This window comes from Tympanuchus pallidicinctus, unplaced genomic scaffold, assembly GCF_026119805.1.
Source record: "Tympanuchus pallidicinctus isolate F22 unplaced genomic scaffold, pur_lepc_1.0 scaffold23, whole genome shotgun sequence".
NCBI lineage: Eukaryota > Metazoa > Chordata > Aves > Galliformes > Phasianidae > Tympanuchus > Tympanuchus pallidicinctus.
Window position 1 is genome coordinate 2,079,670 of NW_026294740.1, and position 21,448 is coordinate 2,101,117.

At 47.6% G+C, this 21,448-nt stretch overlaps 1 protein-coding gene across 1 annotated transcript; it reads left to right on the top strand.

Annotated features, from left to right (window-relative positions):
• Positions 1 to 442: 442 nt before the first annotated feature.
• Positions 443 to 20,705, top strand: CFAP52 (cilia and flagella associated protein 52). The gene is made up of 14 exons (XM_052688289.1): positions 443 to 647; positions 1,401 to 1,600; positions 2,273 to 2,409; positions 3,308 to 3,436; positions 4,473 to 4,572; positions 5,010 to 5,123; positions 12,110 to 12,210; positions 12,891 to 13,061; positions 14,371 to 14,519; positions 15,502 to 15,647; positions 17,647 to 17,798; positions 18,362 to 18,464; positions 18,681 to 18,792; positions 19,572 to 20,705. The coding sequence occupies exons 1-14, from the start codon at positions 578 to 580 to the stop codon at positions 19,763 to 19,765; spliced, it is 1,878 nt and encodes a 625-aa protein (XP_052544249.1). The 5' UTR covers positions 443 to 577; the 3' UTR covers positions 19,766 to 20,705.
• Positions 20,706 to 21,448: the final 743 nt, after the last annotated feature.

Below are 21,448 nucleotides of genomic sequence, written 5' to 3' on the forward strand. Positions count from 1 at the left end.
CCGTTTCCCTTCCGCAGAGATGTGCAGTGTGCCTGGCAATGCACAGCCCTCCATCAGCCATCCAGCCTGACCTTCCCCTCGGGCTCCAGCACGCTGCCTTGGGAAGGGCAAGCAAACACAGACACAAGGACTGCTCTGCGGAGCCCTGGGTGTGCTGCAGAAGCCTGCAGGTCCCTACAGTGCCCTGCCTGCTGTGTACGTCAGGTCAGAGCTGTAAATCACAGTGACTGCTGGTGCCACCTTGCTGGTAACCCGATGAGTCCCTGCCATGTCTAAAGAGACGCTGCACCACTTTCCTCCCTATGCTTTATTCCATTACTGCATAAAGCTCAAAATTCTTGGAGAATAAAAAAATAGCAGCGAGGCTTGGTGGCTCGGGGGACTCCTCATGGGCTATGAAGAGCTTTCCTAGGGGCTCAGCACCGCCCTGGAGCCCAGCACCGCCTTGAACCCAGCACTGCCCTGCAGCCCAGCACCGCCCTGAGTCCCGGCCCAGGCCCCGCCCGCGGCCCCGCCTCACAGCGCCCCCTGCTGGCCGTTGCCATGGCGCCCGCGACGCCATCGTGAAGCGGTGGCGATGGCGACGGCGGCGCCGGAGGAGAAGGAGGCGGGGAGGCTGGAGTTGCTGGCGGCCATCGGCTTCAATGGTACCTGCATTACCTGCGGAGAGGAAAGAGAGGGGTTGTGGGAGTTGCTAGGGGGGGTATGGAGCAGCTTGGGGCAGCTGGAGGGGGAAATGAGGCACCGTGGGGGCAGGTGGAGGGGCTGTGGGACACCTGAGGGTCACGGGGGGGCAGGTTGGGGGTAGGTTGAGGGGCTGTGGCTGTATGGGTGCCTGGCCAGGAGCAGAGCTGTGCACCACGTCCCTGTCTGGGGGCAGGAGCTCAGGGAGAAGAGATACAGTCTTCAGAGCAAGCAAACTCAGGCTGAATAGAGGGATTCGCTGCTTATTTATGTCTAATTGCCCAGCTTACTGGAATGAGAGAAGCTTCGTTTCAGAATAAAATCAAATCCTCTTGCACAAAGTACAGCCGAGAGCAGCCCTGTGGCTTGGCAGTGGGGTCAATAATTGGGCTTTGCAGCTGCCCAACGTCCTGAGATTTGCAGCTGCAGAGCTGGTGAGATGGCCTTCACATACCTGCAGCTGCTCACACAGGATGTGCTGTGATGAAGGGCTCCGTCCTGAGGGCCGGGTGGATCTCCTGGTAGCAGCAGAAAGCACGGCTCAACCTCTGTAAAGGGCGACCTCGAATTGCATATGGGATTGTGCTGCTCTGGGTGGCAGCTTCTTGGTTTTGCCCTCGTTGTGAAGTCTTAAGAGTTTGGGGAAGCGTGAGCAGGAAGTCTGCCTGCAGTCCCAGGGTGCTGACAGGCAGCCTCGTGCTTTTTCCCTCCGGCAGGACACATTGCCTCAGGCCTCATCTGTCACCCTGACAACAAGCACCTTCTCTACCCGCTGGGATGCACCGTGGTTATCCAGGACCTGGCCAGCAAGAAGCAAACCTTCTTGCATGGCCACACCAACAACGTCTCCTGTGTCGTCGTGTCAAGCAGTGGGAGCTACGTTGCCTCTGGACAAGTCACCTTCATGGGCTTCAAGGTGGGCAACCCTCGATCTTTAACCACATTACACCGACCAGAAACATGGGGTTCTCTCTGAGCGGCAAGAGCACTTTGTACCTGTTTTTAATTTTGATGGAAAACGGATGGCTGTGTGGTGGGAGGGCGCTGCAAAGAACGGGGGATTGCGGCTGCTCTGCTGTTGGATGTGCCTTGATGTTTTGGCACAGTATTAAACGCTCTCCCTAGGATCAGGGTAACCAGATGGAGGGATTTCTTAGTCCTGGTCCTTTTTATTGAAAGTGTTGTGGACACGTGGCAGCCTAAATCCCATTAGATGTTAATTAGTAAACACTGTCACACTTAAAGTTGTTAATGGTTTAATTTTTTAATGCTTATTTAAAAAGAGCCTGAGGCAGTGGGAAGGAATCAGTTATTTGCTTTTTCAGCGCTTTAAAATCTCAGTCAAATACTCTTCCAAAATAGGTTTCATGTAGTAAACCTTGATTCTGGAATGAATCAGAGCTTCTAAGCTGGAAATTGGAGTAATACTTGGTACAGCACCTGATGTGAAGCATATCCCCATTGCAGTGCACTGGGCTGAAATCAGCTAACCTTCTGCTGGGCTGCTTCTGAGAAACTCCCTTCCTATCAGAGCGCTTCAGCATTTCACAGCTAATGCTCTGGCTCTGACTTCTGCTTTGGACTGCAGGCAGACATCATTCTGTGGGATTTTCAGAAGAAGGAGTTGCTTGCCCGGCTGTCCCTTCATAAGGGCAAAGTTGAAGGACTGGCATTCTCTCCGAACGACCTTTATCTCGTGTCACTGGGAGGCCGGGACGACGGCAGGTAAAGGTTTCCCCTTCCTGAGGAATGATTCCTGCCAAGTTGCAGGGCGCTGAGGGACGTGCTGAGGGGATTCCTCAGGACTCCTCCTCCTGGCACCCTGCTGACGTCTCTTCAGAGCATCCTGTGTGAGGGAAGCTGGGTTGGCACACCGGTGTGTAGGGCAGGGAAAGATGAGGGGAGCAGCTAATTCTGAAATTGGCTTTGTCACCCAGAAATGGTTTGACAACTGCATTGTTGTACTGTCCTGAAGGACTGCAAGTGGAATAAAAGGCCATTTTAAATTAGATTCTATGTAAGATATTTCACAGAATCACAGAATTGTAGGGGTTGGAAGGGACCTCCAGAGATCATCGAGTCCAACCCCCTGCCAAAGCAGGTTCCCTACAGCAGGTCGCACAGGTCGGCATCCAGGCAGGTCTTGAACATCTCCAGAGCAGGAGACTCCCCCACCTCCCTGGGCAGCCTGTTCCAGTGCTCCTCACCTCACTGTAAAGAAGTTCTTGCGCACATTGGTGCAGAACTTCCTATGCTGCACTTTCCGGCCGTGACCCCTTGTCCTGTCTCCACTCACCACTGAAAAGAGCCCGGCCTCACCATTCTGATATTCATATTCCATATGATTTGACTCTTGCTTGGGAGGAAGAATCCACCAGATGCACATCCCCACCTCCTTAGCAAGAGATGTAAGCTGCGATTCCATGTATTTGTGCAAAGGCTTTTCTTGGATAAACTGTCTACAAGGTGACTTTTAGTGCTTATCAAACTGCAGGGAAACAGTCCTTAGTGCTTATCCTTTGGGGAATAGACTGCAGGAAGAAAAGTTTTGGGTTTTTTTTCTGGTAAGCTTTTAAGTAGCATTAAAAAGCAAAGTATTTTAAAGCCTTTCCTTCTTCTGCAGCGTGGTTGTGTGGGATGTCCCAAGAAGAGAGGCTGTCTGTGGGAGCCCTGCCTCGGCCCGGAGCGCGGGCAATGTGACCATCGTGCAGTGCTCTGCATGCAGGGATGAGATGTTTGTCACTGCTGGAGTGTAAGGCTGGATTTACTACAAGAACCCCTGTGAGGAGAAAAAACCCATAGACCTGTCTCCTTTTTCAGAGCTTTTACTTAAATAGGAGGAATATTAAACATCACGGTGCTCCTGGTTTTGCTTTGTTTTTCTTCTCAGTGGGCTGATGGACAACCAGCAGCTTGTCTCTTCAAAGCATTTTTACTTGTTCTACACATTAGAGCATGCTTTCAAAGCAGCACACACCAACCAGCATGCTTAATTTCTGTTCTTTACACTGGGATTTTTGCTCAGAGGGAATCTCAGCAGTCCTTAAAATATTCAGTTCCAGTGTTTGCACAAGAAAAGCAGTCAATGCACAGCTCCAGGCAGCGCCCCGTTAATGGAAGGAGAATGATATCCTGTGAATTGTTGGATCTTCTCCTGTCCTTGGCAATGTACAGCAGTGTGTAACAACACAAGTTGTTACAAGAAGTCACATTTCCCGTGGATCTGAGGCAGCCCCCATGTATCTACCCTGACTTTTAAACCTGCCCAGGTCCCGCATTTCCCTTTAAATCAGGGAAAGGCTTCGATGCCCTTGGCTGCAGTTGCACTTAGAAGTGTTGGTCTTTGCAGTTGTAACACTCTGAAATACAGGGGTGACAGCAGTACTGTGTTGGTTCTTAGTTGTCAATCCAACTGTGCTAGAAAATAGTTGAAAGTGCCTTGTGCTGCTCATTTGCTGTTCTAAGATGCAGGGTTCCCACCGTGCATGTCTCTTTGGGGAATTAATATCCAGGTTATTACGTGCCTTCCCCATCATTCCAGTATGAATTTTTGCTGAGCCTTTAAGATTTTTGGCTTATCTGGAAAAAAAGTTACCATAAGAGACAGCAGAGAAGACAAAGTATTGCTTCTGGCCTCCCCGGTGTTGTTCTTTTTCCTCCTGATCAAAATTGCAGCATAATGTAACCTCATAAAGGTTACATTTCATTCTCCTAATAATGATTGAGCTGGGATATTTCTGGCATCCATTCCATGCACGGATTTGGTTTTCCTCTGTGCTTTCCTTTAGTGAGACCATTCGAGTATGGGAGCTGGATCTACCAAACAGAAAACTCCGACCAGCCGAATGCCAGATAGGGCAACTGAGAAGGGTGATCACAAGCCTTAAGGTGAGCATCAGCCACAACGATTTGGCTGAACTAAGCAGCTCTCTGCAGGGTAGAGACAGGCTCTGAGCTTTTATAGTGATGCTAAGAATGCTAATTATGACTGCATGGTGGCACTGTGGCTGCTACACGCTGGCTCATGGCAGATGGTCTTCCACAGGTTCTTTATCCTGGGAAAAGTCTTTTGAATGCTTCAGAAAGGAAGCAGCGTGCACTTTAGTCAGGGGCTCAAGAGAATTCAACTTTTGCTTCAAAGTATTTGGTTGGAAAACATTTTACACAGATCCTTGTGAGTGCTGATGTGAGAGCAGTGGCTGTGTGCCCTGAGGGTAAATCCTGGCAGTGTGCTGAAATAAAGCTATTGATGCAGCACAGAGGTAGGCTTGGGACAGGAGCCTCAGTATCTGGACCACAATCTCTTTTTTCACTCTTCCTTCTAGATAGCAGATGATGATAATTACTTTTATGTTGGCACATCGACTGGTGATGTCCTGAAAGTGAACACAAGGAACAAGCTGATGACTGCTTTTGGGCCTCAGAAGAAGTTTTCGTTGGTGAGTAGAAGCTCTGTCACTTGCATCGTTTTCCTTATCCTCCTCCTTATTAGTGGCTGAAATTAGGACAACCTCCAGGAGAACCATCAGAAAGCTGGTGCACAAGCTCACATCCTTCACAGAGGATGAGTGGAATGGGAGTCAGTGTGGCTGTGTGTGACGCAGTGATGTTCAGGTGAAGGGAGCGCTGTGAGCTGCTGAAACAAACAGAATGGGAGCACAGCTGAGGAGGGGCAAGGACCAGAGTAAAGGCAAACTGAAGAGAGAAAAGCTGAGGGGAGAGAAGAACAGCCTCTGTCCTGTCTGTGTGCTTCCTGTGTGCAACCAGGGAGTCCTGGGATCGTAGCTGTGCAGCAGAATTGCCTGTGGTTTAAGTGGGTCAAGAATGGATTCAGCTGAAATACAGCACCTGCAGCAGGGCCATTTTTGCAGCTGCGTTATTTACAGGAGGGCCTCACAGTCGGTTACCAGCACAACTGGCTGAAAATACAGTAAAAACTCACAGGTGAAGCATGTCTCATTTTTTGTTAAACCCAAAGATATGGCTTGGTATCAGTTACCCCCACTGACCTCAGAGATGGAAATCCATGTGCTAAGAGTTGCAGTGTGTCAGCGACTCGTGTCAGGATTTATAGGGCAGAGTTTCCTCTGCAGCCTTTTAGTGCCAGCTCCCAGTGCTCTTGTTGGCCCTGCTGTAGGCAGGGAGGGCTGGGCTGGATCAGGGCTCCCGAGGTTCCTCCCAACCCCAGCTGGTCTGTGGGTTCTCTCTGAAGCCTCGTCTCCATCACGACTTTGTTAAATCACTTTGTTGATAACCATTCACCAGTACTTCATTTAAAGCAGTGCGCCCTACATGCACCAGGCTTGCCGTACCGAGTGCTACCATCACAGCCCTGTTTGAATAGTTAGGTTCAGTGGGTCCTCCAAGGCTTTGCTGGGATTTCTGTGGCGCTACTGAAAAATTAAAGTGTAAAAAACTGCTTCTTTTTGGCTCCAGTTTTGAGAGGTTTGGTCTTTTACCCTTTTCCCACAGCACTTGACATTACGTGGCTGTCTGTGCTCACAGGCTGGGCTCCAACTGACTCCAATTATTTGCAGATTTCAGTGTTCCATACTTTTGAAAGTCAGTCCCCAGAGTCTGTGTGTGTTGGCACCTGTGGAATACACAATTGGGTTCTGCTTGGAAGAATCTAGTTAAGTGACTTTGCTCAGCATCGCAAGGAGCTCTGGCAGAGCCTGCTATCTAGAATTCAGTGCTTCTGGACCACATTAAGGTTTCTCAGCTAAAACATGATCTGTGCTCTTTCCTTGTTCATTGCTATTATCTGTGCTCTCCCATCTCATGTTATTACATTATTTATTATTATTATCATTATTATTATTATTATTATACCCCTTGTGACCCATCCCTGTAGTAGCTTCAGCTTCCCCACTCACGAGGCAGAGGTCTTACTGAAAATATCACTGTAGATAACACAGTTAAAGAGTTTATCATAGTGCTTATGCACAGCTGGGGCAAAAATGAAAAGGCTGCGCAGCGTGCATCGGCTCTATTGCTTTTTGAGTTCTGAGAGCTCAGCCTCCTGACCTCAAGGTTCCTTCAACAAAGTTTCTTTGTTTGCCTGCAGTTGGGACTTGCAGATCTCTGTGTAATGATCCACAGACAGGAATGTCTTCTGGAGGAGGAGCTTTTGGCCTTTTGTTGGCAGAGTTGTAATGAGAAACCATGGGCAACAGCTGGAACGCTTGCTCTTGATTTCTCTTTATTTGTTGCTGTGTTTGTGGCTTTTTGGTGGAGGGGATGATACAGAAAGAATTCAAACCCTTTCCCGAAATATTCCCTTTCACAAGGTTGAATGTATTTTGTGATTCTATTAAAACCCATGAAAACCAGTGAGCAGTGAGAGAAGCAATAGAGATGGAAGTGCTGAATGTACTGCTGGAGAAATTGTCCTAGCAAGAAGCAGGCCTTGTTGTTTGGGGCAAGCACGAGTCTGACAAAAAGTTTGAGAGAAAATCATCGGTAATTCCCAAATAAAAAGCTGTTCTGGACTCGTTTATCCAGACCTTCTGATCTTTGCTTTTAACACGCTTACATATGAACCCAGTCATACAGACCTACAGAGTTACCAGTCACAGCGTGGTGCTTCTGCATTACCAGTGCATGCCCACCTCCCTGGGACTCCTTGCAGCCAATGAGGCCTTTAAATATTCTCACTGTTTGTCTATCTATTGCAGAAGCTTGGAGAAGTCATCACACTTGGTTTTCCCACTTGCTTTGTTGGAATGTAAGGAGTTTAATTCTGTGTGCATGCTAAGTGACAAGAATGTACGTATTTTGTTTTCCTGATAAATATTCATCACACTTATGATTTCTGATGCACATTAGAGTTCTTGTGGATACATCTGTGCGGTTTGCTGTTGCAACAGCCCTCCAGCAGTCATCCTGCAGTGTTTTGCATCCATCTGCAAGTGTTCCCATGTCCTGGCAGAGGTCTTGGTATTGAATATCCCTTCCCTTTTTAAATGCTGGCATGATTTCAGTCCTATATGTAGTATCACAAGCACAGCCTGGAGCACCTGGCTGCAGCCACACAGCGTTCTGAACTCCCTTGCCTTCTGGAGTGGGGGAAATGTGCCAAAAGCCTTTGAAACAAACCCTCATAGAAGATACACACACCTTTGAGACCATCACTGAAGAAGCAACGAGCTGGGGTTGTTAGCAGGAGGCAGTGCAGTGTGGAAGTCGAAGGACAGCCCAGAGCCTCTTACTGAAAAGCAGAGGCTGAGGCCAGACCTTCTCCCCATCCATATGAAGAAGAGCTTTGGAGTATCGCTAGCTTCAGCTGGCATTGCTTGTAATGGTGAAAAGCTGAAGAAAAACAAGACCTTTCAACATGCAAGAGGCTGACAGGATGCTAGGGAGAAGGTAAAATCCCACAGTGGATGTCACAGCTGTCAGCCAGCCCTGGCTGGGGATCAGAACCGAGCTACCAGGCAATAACCCAACTTACATCTTTTTACTTTGGTGGTAGGCAGTGGCAGCTAGGTGAGAGAACCGTGTGTGTGCTTTGGCAGGGGGAGAGGCAGGAAGACGTTCACAGTGCGGGGCTATTTGTGGTTTCCATCCAGCATCCTCCTCTATCGTGTTGCTCAAAATGATGCTGCGTGTTTGCACACTTCTGCTCATAGGCTCTTCTGTCAGGTGCTCTTTTCCTCTCTGCTCTCTTCCATGACTCTTACCAATGCAGTGTCTATCATGGGAAATTCATCAGGATCCCAGTGCAAAGCAGTGTTGTATCATCAGTGAGTGCGTGCTGGTGCACTTTTATCTCCAGCTGCTCTCAGACCCACCCTCATACTTCCAGCTCTCCCTTCCTGGCTGCATACCACGATCCCCCTTTCTGCCCACCCAGTGCACATCCCTGCACACAGACTGAATGTTGTCACTGTGCTGTCAGCAAGCCCTCTTGGTACACAAATCAGCTCTAATGTCTTATGACAGAAGTTTCCAATTGTAGCACAGCCTTCAATATCAGAAGAGTATTTGTGCAGGTATTTTTTCAAGTAGAAAACGCAGCATTTATCAAAGCAGAAGTGTTCCCAACCTTGTTTTCACAAAATGTGGTACATCGTATTGCTAAACCTAGGAGCAGTGATGGCTTCTTTTTCTGCAGAGCTGTGTGCATTCCATGAGATGCAGCTCTACCTGTGGCATGTAGCACTTAGCACCAGCAATTCCCAGCTCCCTGCCTCCCTCCTTTGGAGCCACCCTCGTCGCTTTGCTGCAGTTCCCCCTCCAAAGCTGTATGTGTGTGGGCATCCCTGCAAGCCTTGGCAGCAGCGTCACCAGGGAACTACAAGACAGTGGCGTGCCCTGAAACTCCATCCTGGAGTAACCCCACGACGAGCAGGCCTTGAAAGAGGGAGGTTAGCTGCTGCCCAGTGAGGGGGAGGTGTGTATTGAAAACAACTTTGGTCGATCTTAGAGAAACGTTGCCTTTAGATCTGAGAACGTGTTTACTGTTCAACGTGATCTGAAGTTGTCTTTGTTTCTGTTTTGAAGAGGAGTGGCACGTTTGAAGCAACTTGTTTCACATCTCAGTGGAGTTCAGCGCATTGCTGTCACGTCTGTAAATACAGTTTTACCATTTATTCCCACTGCAGGCTTGAGGAGCTGTAGGGTAACCACTCAGATACAGAGTGAGATGCAGGACTGCAAATGGATTTTCAGTAATAGTCGGATATTTTGCAAATAAACAAAATATTTTAACAAGGTGGACTGGATTTCACAGAGCACCTGAGAACTCTGCGAGAGATCAGAGTGGGACAAAGAGCAAGCATCCCTGCGGGGAGGGAACACACAGGCTGTGCTTGTGCTGGCATCTTTATTTATCATCACACTTCAAAGCTGCGGTTGCCTTTTGTAAAAGGTAAATAATGAATGGCGATATTTTTAACCTGGGTTACCCTCTGCATTTCCCCTACAAAAGGACTGCCAGTGTTATAAAGCAGAGCTCTGGCTGCATCGTTAATGGGAGCTGCATGAATAACGAGAGCAACTCCCAGAGCTGTGTACTTGTGGGGATTCCAAGAGCAGCCAGGAGAAGGAAGAAGCACAGTTCCTAAACCCAGCCTGAAATCAAACTGTTTTTGAGAGCTTCACAACCAATCCCGGTCACTTTCAGGTGTTCCTTGTTTTTCTTGATAATACCTGCTTCCCTCCCACATTACGAGAACCAAAGAGAATACCTGCTCAGTCTCAAAGTGGCTCTAAGAACCCTAATTAGCAACAAGCAGAAAGCAGTAATCGGGTCAACTATGGACTCACAGGTGTGATTTGCAAGGCTGCCACCAGCCCTAGAGCTGCACCCTCAGGGCACAGGTAGGTAAAGCAGCCTGCAACAGAAAATAATGCAGAGCAGCGGATCCAAAGACCCTGAGATAACAGGGGTTGGTAAAACGCTGCTGATGCCTGGTCAGAAATTTTGCAAAGCAGAGTTTGGAAACAGCTCTGCTCGAGGATCGTATTTTTAATTAAAAACACTCCCTTTGTTCTCGTGCTTAAGCAAAGAATGTTTGCATGAAACCTGGCTCCCTGCCTGGCACTGATGTGGGAGCACAGCATCCAGTGCCTCCCAGCGATGGCCGTGACAGCAGTGGGCTGCTGCTGCTGGAGGCAGGCTCACAAGTGATTGCAGTGAGTGTAAATTATAAATCAGGATTGGTTTTATGCCAGTTGGCTGGGATTTCGTTCCCTGCCATCCACACAGGGTTGATCCCAAGGTTGCTCAGTCCCTAACCTGCAGTGCAGGCGCAGGATTGATGGAACACCAGGCAGAAACAACCGAGAGGCCTTGGTGATACCATGGAGGATAAGGAATTCATCTATTTTAGGCAGCTATCTACATATTGGTGTCTTTTTTTTTGTCTTTCCATTAAAAAATAGAAGCAAGAAAACATCCTTTGCTTCTGCTTGTTAGGAAAACAGAGCCAAAGTAATTTCTCCACATTCAGCAGCCTTTCTCTGTAGCTTTTGCAGCATCTTTTCTAATAGCATTGACCTCTAAATAGCTCAAATGTCACGTCTGTTCTCTTCTGTCTTGATTTCTTTCTCACATTCCTTAGAGCTTCATTCCTTTCCACAGAGAAAACGGACACTTTCTGGCTTTCATTCTTTTAAACACCCTGCAGTGTTTAATCCTGAAATACACCAGGGATGGGCCAGATTAATGGCTGAAGAGAACAGAAGTGCTGGGTGCTACTGCTTAGATTTCAAATGCTGGCTCCTGTGTATGTTCAAAATTCAGAGGTCAAGTACATGGCAATGATTCCCTCCTAAAGTATAGATGAATCATTATTCTGATTTACTTGTCAGCTCTGCTTTGAGAATCCACGTCTTTTTGCAGTGACAACACGAAGCTCTGGGATTCTTTGCCCAGAAGAAACCCCACCAGTCACAACCTGTGTTCTCTATGAGTTCGGACTCAAAGGCAAACATCATAACGCTGTGAAATTACATCCTGTATGTGTGGCTTTGCAATGGAACTTAGGTTTCAGACCAAGTTTTTGTGGCTCCCTTGCTTTCTTTCCTTTTTTTTTCCCCCTCCCTCTCTCCCCAGAATGTTTTGCTGAGCGAAAACAACAAGGTCTGACCCCAGAGAAATGCTCTCACCCCTTTTGCAGCCACTTTGCGACTGTCAGAAATGGTCAGTAATGGATCTGTTGTCTGTGTATGGCAGATCAACACTACTTGAGGAGGGGCAAAACAGCAGCAGGCTGACTTAGTGAGGCTGGAAACGTTGTGGCAGGACTGGGGATTGATTTCCTTCCAACTGTAGTGTGGTACTTCAGCTGCTGGAAAAGCGTTTCTGCTTTTCCTAATGGCTGACCTCCTGTGGGTTTACTCAGCTAATAGCTGAAGCCTGTGCTGATGGACTGCCTGATTTCCAAAGCCTTTCTGCCACAAGTGTGTTTTATCAGTGGTGTGTGTGAGGATGCTTCAGACACCGAGAGAAGCCTGGAATGCAGGGGGTGCATCCTAAGAGCAGCTTTGCCAAAGGGTGCTCAGGCTGAGTTTCATCTTCTGTTGTTTTCATCCTTCTGTCGTTCATCTATAAAGAACCAGTGGAAGGCAAAGTGGAGGTACTGATATAAAATGTGTATATTGCATGCTGGAGCAAGGTAAGGATGTGTAAATTCCTTTGTGGTCCCGACTGCATGGAGGGCTTCGTTTTGATGCTGTTTACCTTAAACTCTCCCACTGTAGATGTTCATATATGCCTGTAATTAATAACTCTTTTCTTCCCATTCCCTCCAGAGAACCATTCTTAAGCCTGAGTCAGTCAGAGAGTGCTGATAGAGCCATATGTGAGCGATGTGGACACCGCCATGGGGAGCATCATTAAGGCACCACTGAGTTATTCAGCATGGCTGTGTTTGCAACTGCTTCCATCCAGTTGTGTTTTAATCCCCTTCTCTCTTAGGGAGTCACGGCGTTGCTTTTGCTGAAGACAGGAGATGTAATAGTTGGCACTGGAGGAGGGACTGTGGCGCTCTGTAAAGGCTCAAACTACAAAGTGATGAAGTGAGTCTGCAGGTGGGGGATCAGCGGGGTAGAGATGGTGGCTGTGCAATAAGGACCAGTCCTTCCCATGGAATGGCACAATCCAAATAAGCCTCGGGTTTTTTTCAGTCCTACAGACAAAAACAGGTGTTCTTAATCTCAATGTTATGTTTGCAGCATAAGGAATTTGAAGCAAACTGGAAATTTCTGGGTGCTTCTGCATTACATTGCCCTACTTGTAGCTCATTTTAAATGACCGTTGTCTCCTTGTAGGCATTAGGAGTCAGATCCTGAACTGATGTAAAGTGGGACAGGTCTGTTGAAGTCAGTAAAACCATGATTTACTTACATGTTCCCTTACACCACCTGAGGAAGATGAGTATTTGCCATTTAGAAAGTGTTTGCTGGAGAAAGTGCTCTCTGATTTCACAGGAGTGTCTTAAAGCGCTGGAGTGCTCGCAGGGCTTTCTTCTGCATGTGAAATAGCTGCAGGCTTCACTTTTCAGTGGGTGATTTGAAAATCAGGCCTGCAGCTAGTCACTGCATTGTTTGAATAGGCAACTTCAGCACACAGCTCAGAAGCAGCTAAGCTCTGTACAAGTGTAACCATCCCCACGAGTTCTAAGCTGAGCAGAGATGTTGTTCAATGCGGGATATTTAAGTGCACTTGAGCAAAAATAAACCCTGCTTTTTCTTACCAGGACCATTCAAGTTCAAGGTGGTGTCACTTCCCTGACACGCAGAGGTCAGGGCCACCAGTTCTTTGTGGGGACGAAGACGTGCCAGATCTACCGGGTTAACTACACGGCCTTTACAGAGGAGCTGATCACCACCTGCCACAGTGAGGCTGTTCACGACATCGTGTTTCCTTCGTGAGTACTGGCTGGGATGCTTTGGGCTGCCAAGGGAGCTGCAAGTAAGGTCAGCAGTTGGTTGTTTCCTTCCCAAGCAGGGAACGGCAGCTTGATCCCAAAGAGAATGTTGATTTGGGGATGGTGCTGCGTTGCTTCTTGACGCAGCACAGATGATCAGAGCTCGTCAAGGTGTAACACAGCAGACAGGGGAAGTGCAAAATGCCCTCCTCCCTTGTCACCGGCCTGAAAAATCCACTTCTAATCTGATGAGTAAATCACTTGGCGCTTCAGGGTAATGTGATGCTGATGTTCCCAACTGGCACATCTGTGTCACAGAGGTGTTTGGATGAGCAGGCTTCAGTGATGAATGCGAGGGCTACGGTTCCATGTCTTTACATGCCTGTTTTAAACATCTTATTGGTTAGCTGCTCCTGAGCAGTGCGTGTCACTGAGCATGAAATACAGGCTTAATTTCCCTGTTCTGGTGTATTTCAGGACACCTAAATTGCTGATGCTGTTCTGCTTTGTAAAGCATCTGCACAAGCTTGGCCTGAGAGAGGCTGCACTTTTGCTGGGCCGATTTTCCCTGTCCTGCTTTGTCTTGCTGGTGATTTTGAACAAAAGCATACGGTGCTCTCTAAATTTCACTCTCTGTCGTATCCAGAGGATACATGCTTTGGTCGTCTTTGTGCATAACTGATGTGTTGCCTTATGCCAGTTGGAGTTAATCTCATCCTGCAGAAAGCAGCGGTGGTGGCATAAAACCATGCCCAAATGTCTCCTTTTGTTTGTTACTTATTTTAAGAGCTCATTTCAAAGAATTCAGCCCCACAGGTTTTGAAATGTTGCAGGTCTTTTTTATTCAAACATACCAACTATACTATGAAAGGCTTTTACCATTTCCCCCATTGCCTTCAGCAATGTTAAATAGGAATCACCCAGTAAGCAAGATAAAAAATGACATCTTTACAATGTGAGGCTGCTGTTGGTCGTCGATGTCAAACCTGGGCAGTCAGCACCTCTACCCCCATTTTCTCTCTACTGTCTACAGCACTTCAAGTTTTGTAGGGGTTCCATCTGGGAAATCAGCATCCCGACTTTCACTAAAGCAGGGAGATTTCCTTCTGCTCCATTCGAAATTCACCGCACACAGGTGCCAAACCAGGGGAAATCTTTGTGATAAAGGTCTTTCAGTCTCAACAACTGTGACCCCTATTGCATGGATCACAGCTGAACATCGGCAGCAGCCGAGCTTTAGGGGATGAGTTAAGATCTGATGCAGAAGCCGTGCTCTCCTCTCATTAGCTCTTCTCTCTGACCACCCCAGTGGGACTTCAGACTTGTTTGCAACCTGCTCCAAAGATGACATTCGGGTATGGCACACCCCAGAGAACAGGGAGCTCCTCCGAATCGTCATCCCCAACATGACCTGCTATGCCATAGAGTTCATGAGGGATGGCAAGAGCATCATTTCAGGTAACGGGCATTCCCAGCCCATGGGTGAGTCCAACCTGTAAGCGTTATCCAGTGTAATAAACGTCATCAGTACGTGAGAATGAAGACAGGCATGAGCTGGGAGCTGCCGCAGGTGATTGCTGTGACCACAGGCCTCTTTGCTAGCTGCTGGTCCAATGGATGTTGCTCACAGAGCACAGATCCTGGCACCGTAGTTGCAGGATTATGGGGAAGGGGAGGTTCCTTGCTTGAGATGTGATCTCCAGCAATCCAGAACTTCTGTTGGGTCTTATTCAAAAGGCCGAATTCTAAAATGTTAACACTGATGTATGGAGCAGATTAATCTATAATGTACATAGAGCAACTTTGGCATAAATTTGGTGCCTGTTGCCACGTGCAAGTTGTCTACACAGGAACTGCTGCAGTTCTAGAGTAGCAATGCTGCCCCTCTGCTATTACCAAACCAGTTTGAATCATAGAGTCATAGAACAGCCTGGGTTGAAAAGGACCACAATGATGATCCAGTCCCAACCCCCTGCTGTGTGCAGGTCACCAACCAGCAGCCCAGGCTGCCCAGAGCCACATCCAGCCTGGCCTTGAATGCCTGCAGGGATGGGGCATCCACAGCCTCCTTGGGCAACCTGTTCCAGTGCCTCACCACCCTCTGGCTGAAAACTTCCTCCTCATATCCAACCTAAACCTCCCCTGTCTCAGTTTAAAACCATTCCCCCTTATCCTATCACCATCCATCCTCGTAAACAGCCGTTCCCCCTCCTGCTTATGTGCTGCCTTCAATTATTGGAAGGCTGCAATGAGGTCTCCCCAGAGACCTGACAGTTTGCCCTCAGCCAGAACCAAGAAAAGGTATTAAATTTTAATAGTTTATGCGAGGCTACACAGTATAAAGGAACATAATAAGAAAAGGGTTTGTTTGTAATGGAAAGTAACGACAGCATGAGGAAAGACTCTGTGCCTGGATGATCTGTTTCTTTTTGTTCATCAGCTTGGAACGATGGAAAAATCCGTGCCTTCCTGCCAGAGAGTGGACGGGAAAAGTATGTCATTAACAATGCCCACAGCCTGGGGGTGACAGCGATCGCTGCTACTAACGACTGTAAGCGGATCCTCAGTGGAGGAGGAGAAGGGCAGGTAATTTCTTGCTTTGAAAACCCAGGGCAGCTTTGTGCCTCATCACAGGACCTGGGAATTGTCTGAAACTGCTCAGTTAGAAAGGAGCTATTCTGAACTCACACTTGAGCAGAGGACCGGGTTTGAAAGCTTTAGCCTTTGATACGTGCAAATCTCTTGTTCTCAGAGGGTTTCCTATGAAACAATGCCCCGATTTCTTCTGGCATGTTAGTCTTGAAAATCATTCTAATGCAGAACATGCTCTTCATCCTTCCTCGTTTGTCTCTCCCCCCTGTTTGGCCTATCTGCATTAGTCATTGTTTGCAAGCCTGCTTTCACTGTGTTCTAGCACAGATTTGCTTTCTGTCGTTTCTCCTGAAGCCCTGGTCCAGTCAGATACAACCTGTATGAATTCAGTTAACAGCACAACATTCACCTTCTGTGGCTGTGTTGTCTATGGGCAGCTCCCTGATGCTTTGGGTTGGTGTTACCTGACTGAGGTGGTAAAGTTAATAGAAGGCTCTAATAACTTGACTTCCAATACAGTTATGAAAACATTCCAACACAGAACTCAGAAGGCATCAGACTTGTGCACTTCAATAATATTATTCCAGCAGTTAAAAAATAACACCGTGTTCTGTCTGCTCCACACGCTGCCTTTCATTGTGGCCTTTTGCAATCTGTAAAAGAGACGCTGTTTTTTCCTAAATTTTAAATCATACAAGCATTTTTTAAAATATATTAAAATAGATTTGGAAGGCTCGCGTTCAGTTTCTTGCTTTGCTTTGGACTTCCTCCCTGCAGTCTGGCGTGCTCTCAGAACCAGACGTTTAAGTGCATCCTGATGGATTGAACTGCTCTTAATGCTTTGTTTCTGTACCCTGCTCATCATGTGCAGTGTGCACGCTGAAGATTGCACAGGAAATCTTGAAGAGTGGGGCTTGCAGATCTCAAGCAAATATCCCCATCTTTCTAAATCAGCTTGTGCCTCAGCTCTCCTGCAGAGTGATAGAGAGTGGTAGCAGCAGCACTGCCTTGTCTCACTGCATAAAGACATCAGAGATGATGAGCCACTTCAACCCTTCACTAATAAAAGCACAGTGAAGTACCTTGGATGATTAGTGCTGGAGGATGCAGGGGATGGAAGACCTAGATTCTGTATGAGCACACAGAATGGCACAGGCTGCGGTTAGTTGCTCTCTGAATTGAAAAAGACAGCTGGGACAGAATTAAAGCTAGAAGGTTGGTTAAGTAGAAATGAGAACTGCAGGGGGGCATTTGCTGCATTCATTCAAAAGGCAAAGGAGTGCTCTGAAATGCTAATGGTTCTGTCAAAATCAATCATCTGAAAGCTCTGATGGCCGGGGTTGCTTGAGGTATCTGAACGCTCTGATCATTTAGGCAGCAGGAATTGGACGTGTCCAATTGGATCCCATAGGTAACTTAGCATCAGACTTGAAAACATGGAAGGTGAACGTTCTCTGCTTTGGATCTCAGCGTGCAATAGTAAATTTGCACTAGCATTTGACCTTAGAGAAATGTAAAAGCAAATTGATATCACGAAGTTTGGCACTTATGGGACAGCAAATGCAAGGTGTGAAGGATCAAGAGGAAATATAGCTGCCCTTACCTCCACTGGGAAAAGAGATGCTTTCAAGGCATGTATTCCACATGAAAGATTTAAAGAGCTGTTTTGTATTTACTTGCTAGCATTACATATGTACCACAAGTACCAGGTAGCTTTTCAAACTCAGTTTCAGAAGCACTGTTCTTCAGTCTTTAAAACACAGCTGGAAATGCATCATGGATTAGGTGCTTATTCTCAATGGAGAAATGAGTGAACTGAAATGTGGGTGAGGAGGGCTCTCGTTTGGAGCTAGAGAAACAGAGAGCAGCCTGTTGAGATTCTGTGGCTATACAAGTTGTAAGGGAAATGCAGGGTTTGGGGAAGCTGTGGGCATTCTCCTGAGCTCAGACAAAACTGGATGGTACAGAGTTGATGTTTGCCGCTGATTTCCAGGTGAGGCTCTGGGCAATTGGTGAGAAAACTCACAAACTGGAAGCAGTTCTGAAGGAGCACATTTCTGCTGTGTCTTGTATTAAGATTAAGAAGAATGACAAAGAGTGTGTCACAGCCAGCCTTGATGGAACCTGCATCATCTGGGATATCGGGTAAGGAGGGGGGTTGGTATTGCAAGGTGCTTACAGTGCTGGAAGTGTCCGTGTTGGGTCACTGTGTCCTATATGGGACACCATATGGTGAGAAAGAGGGGGAAAAGAGCCATAGAGAACTAAAATGGGGAAAGATGGGAAAGAACAATCAGTCAGGAAGGGTGGAACTTCCAACACCGGAAACTTTTCAGAGCAGTTTAGACAAGCATTGGTCCCGAGTTGTTCTGCTGTATCAGATCCAGTTCAGATTCTTGACAAGCTATTGCAGATCTCTACTTGTTCTGCACTGTGATGGGGACAGAGACTTTTTTTGCATAGCACCTAGCAAGGAATCTATAAAAATCTTTGTTTTGTGTGATAGCAGATCAAAAGTCCCGTGAGACAGCATGGTGGGGAACAGAACTGATGACCCCGATAGGTATCATGAAGCCCTGAACTCATCTAAAACCTGTTAACGTTCAAGTAGAAAGATACTTGATGTACAGCACAAGTAGAGAGAGTTCAGGCAGTCAAGGTTTGGGTTTTGACCTTACTGCTTGCTCTTGTTTTGGGGTGTTTTGCAGGCGCTTTACAAGAAAACAAATGATTCTGGCCAACACATTGTTCAAATGTGTGTGTTACCATCCTGAGGAATACCAGCTGATCACCAGTGGGACAGACAGGAGGGTAAGCCAAACTACACTGCAGAACAACATCTGGTTATGGACATTTCATAATCACACCAGGCTGCCATCAGAGCAAGCTGTGCCAGCTAGGGAAGCTTTCCTGGGGAAGCAGAGGCTCGTGATGAAGCTCCTGTACTTCTGAAGAAGTCTGTGGGACAGCGCTGACATCTTCGTGCTGTTTATGCACAGCTGAACTTGTCTCTTGTCTTCTCTCTAGATTGGATACTGGGAAGTGTATGATGGCTCTGCTATCAGAGATTTGGAAGGCTCGCTATCGGGTTCCATCAATGGGATGGACATCACATCAGATGGGGCAAACTTTGTCACAGGTGAGTGAGTGGGTGAAACTAGAAGAGAGGAAGCCGTATTAAGACCAAGAAAAGCAAGGCAATGAAACAAGAGTCTTGGTAAAATAAGAACAAAATATAAAAGAAAATTCAGCTGCAACACAGAATAAAACAAATTGTTGCAGAAAAATACTTTGGAAGAGGCTATGATCCAGACATGGAAGATACTACGGTTCAGTGTTGCAAGATGTAATTTAGAGGTGAAGACAGGTTCGAATGTTCCCAAGGGAGCACAGGGCTCCTCATTTGTTTTCATCGTGTTTGCAGTGCACCTGACTGCTTTTTTCCAGGTGTCCTGCTGGCACTGTTAGTTTCCTGGCACACGTGGCTCCAGGTTCCATTCAGCCTCAGGCTCACACGTTCCCAGCTGTGGTGACATCTCTTCTGGGAGCTGACTGCTAGCACAGGGCCATGCTACTGTGCACACTGAGCTAAGCCAGCAGGCTTTATGCCAGCACCAGTTCCTTTAGGGAGCCTGGTGACACTGCTGGCGAAGGGCCTTTGGAGGACCTGCCACAGTGGTAGCAATTGCTATTCAGAGCTTACAGCAGGCTGCTGGTGCAGGGCCTGAGTGGCCTAATTGCCACCACCTCTGTGCTTCAGCTGAACAGAGGTAGGCTTTGCTATAATGTTTAGGACAGCACATCCCATCCTTCCTCAGTCAAAGAGTGCCCAAGTATTCTCTGCCTGTCAGCCGGGAACGAAAAGCAGCACAGCAGGGCTCTGCGTAATCCTCCGTTCTCCCTTTGTGTCCAATGCAGGTGGTGACGACCACCTGGTGAAAATGTGGGACTACAACGAGGGGACGGTGACCCACATTGGAGTGGGCCATAGTGGCAACATCACCCGACTCAAGATCTGCCCTGGGAAAAAGTACATCGTGAGCGTGAGTGCCGATGGTGCCATCCTGCTCTGGAAGTACCCTGCCCCTAACGCAGGAGCTGCTGCTTCCTAAAACAGCCCTGCAAGTCCGTCCTTCTCAGAGCTGAGGTTTTTAAAGCACTTTTATTATTGGAGGAGATGCTATTTTTCTACTTTCTGGTATGAATTTACTGGATCTTCCAGATATCCTTTCTAGCACTGAACGCACAGGCCTGGTTTTTAGCGGGGAGGCTAATTTCATCTTCCACTTAGTTTGGAGTGGAAGTTTTCACCACTCCTGACAACCCCAGGCTGTTACAGCACTGCTGTTTGGTTACTGCCACCTTCCCTGACAGCCCCCCGGTCTGCTCTTGTTCATATGGCCGCTCATTTGGGTGTGCTCTCTCCCTCCTCCCAATTCCTTTCTGTCCCTTTCCTTAATGAATAACTTGTTGTGTAAATTCAGTCTTCTGTGTTCATTTTAATTTGTCCTGATTGAGGAAAAAGCCCTCAGCTCCTGCTCAGCTGTTTGACGATGAAACTCTCGAGACAAGCTCTTAAATCAGTGTTCTCAAAGGAATTTGGGGTCTTCGGGGCTTCTTCGTTTGCAGTGCCCAATTTAAAGCTCTGTTCAGAGGCCTGATTTCCAAGAGTGAGAGCACAGCTATTTCCAGCAATGCCAGCTGGACGCATGCAAATTCCTGGTCACTGCCCTAATTTTCCAAATGGGTTCCAAATATGCATGAAATACCAGATACTCATGCTGGGACAAAACACGTATCATGCCTGGTGCTGTAACTGACAGCTCTGATGGTACAGCTTGCTCGAAGATCAGTGCAGGCAGCCGGTCTATGAAGTGATGCCAATAGAGTAAATCTTCCTTTTGCATGCACTGATGGCCTGCAGGAGTCGAGTCATAAATGAAAAGTGTTCAAAATGTTGGATTCCTAATGTTAAGACTTACAGAGACTTAAGCTAACTAATATTTCATTTAGGTACTGTCATACCCGGATTGATTTCTTTAGCTGTTTTGGTATGCAGAGGGGGATAGAAAAGTAGGATTGCTCGTCATTCTTTCTACGCCACAACAAATGTTTGCTGCTCACAGCACACCCCTCTGCTCTGGCTCTGGGGGTATCTGTGCACATGTTGCCCATCAAACACCGTGCAGCTCACAGAACCACAGAATGGCCCGGGTTTGGAAGGGACCTCAAGATCGTGAATCTCCAACCCCCCTCCCACAGGCAGGGCCACCAACCTCCACATTTATTCCTTCTGCTTGAAATATCCCTGCTCTTATTAACAGTGTCTGGAGCAAAGGAATTAAGTCATTCCTTCCTCTTTTTCTCTGGATTGGAGGCTCGTTGCTATGCAGCTGTAAACACTCCAGCAGGTTTTACAAGCTCTGCAGCAGCGCTCAGTGTGGCTTGGAAGGCAGGATCAAACCGCTGGAATGTGGGATGGACAGGCAAAACATTTGTGCTTGTGTAAGAGAATGAAAACAGGGCTGTGTGTGGAGCCAGGCAGGCAGCCCAGCAACCCACGTCCTCTCTGCCCAGCCAGGAGCAGCCTGGGTTGCTGCTGTGCCAGCCCCAGCCCACTCCAGCAGTAGATGGGGAGCCCAGCAGGGCAGGGCCTTGCCATGCCAGCTTCCCAGGAGCCGCAGGTCACTCTCACTTCAGCAAAGCAATTCTATTCCACTCATGACACCCATCATTAGTGTTGAAGGACGGCCCTGTGAGTGAAGGATATCTCTGATGCTTAGTGAGAGTGCACT

Coding starts and splice junctions, on each gene's coding strand:
- CFAP52 (XM_052688289.1), top strand. CDS start 578: ATGGCGACGGCGGCGCCGGAGGAGAAGGAGGCGGGGAGGCTGGAGTTG. Junction 13,062..14,370: donor CACGACATCGTGTTTCCTTC/GTGAGTACTGGC, acceptor TGACCACCCCAG/TGGGACTTCAGACTTGTTTG. Junction 17,799..18,361: donor TGCATCATCTGGGATATCGG/GTAAGGAGGGGG, acceptor GGTGTTTTGCAG/GCGCTTTACAAGAAAACAAA.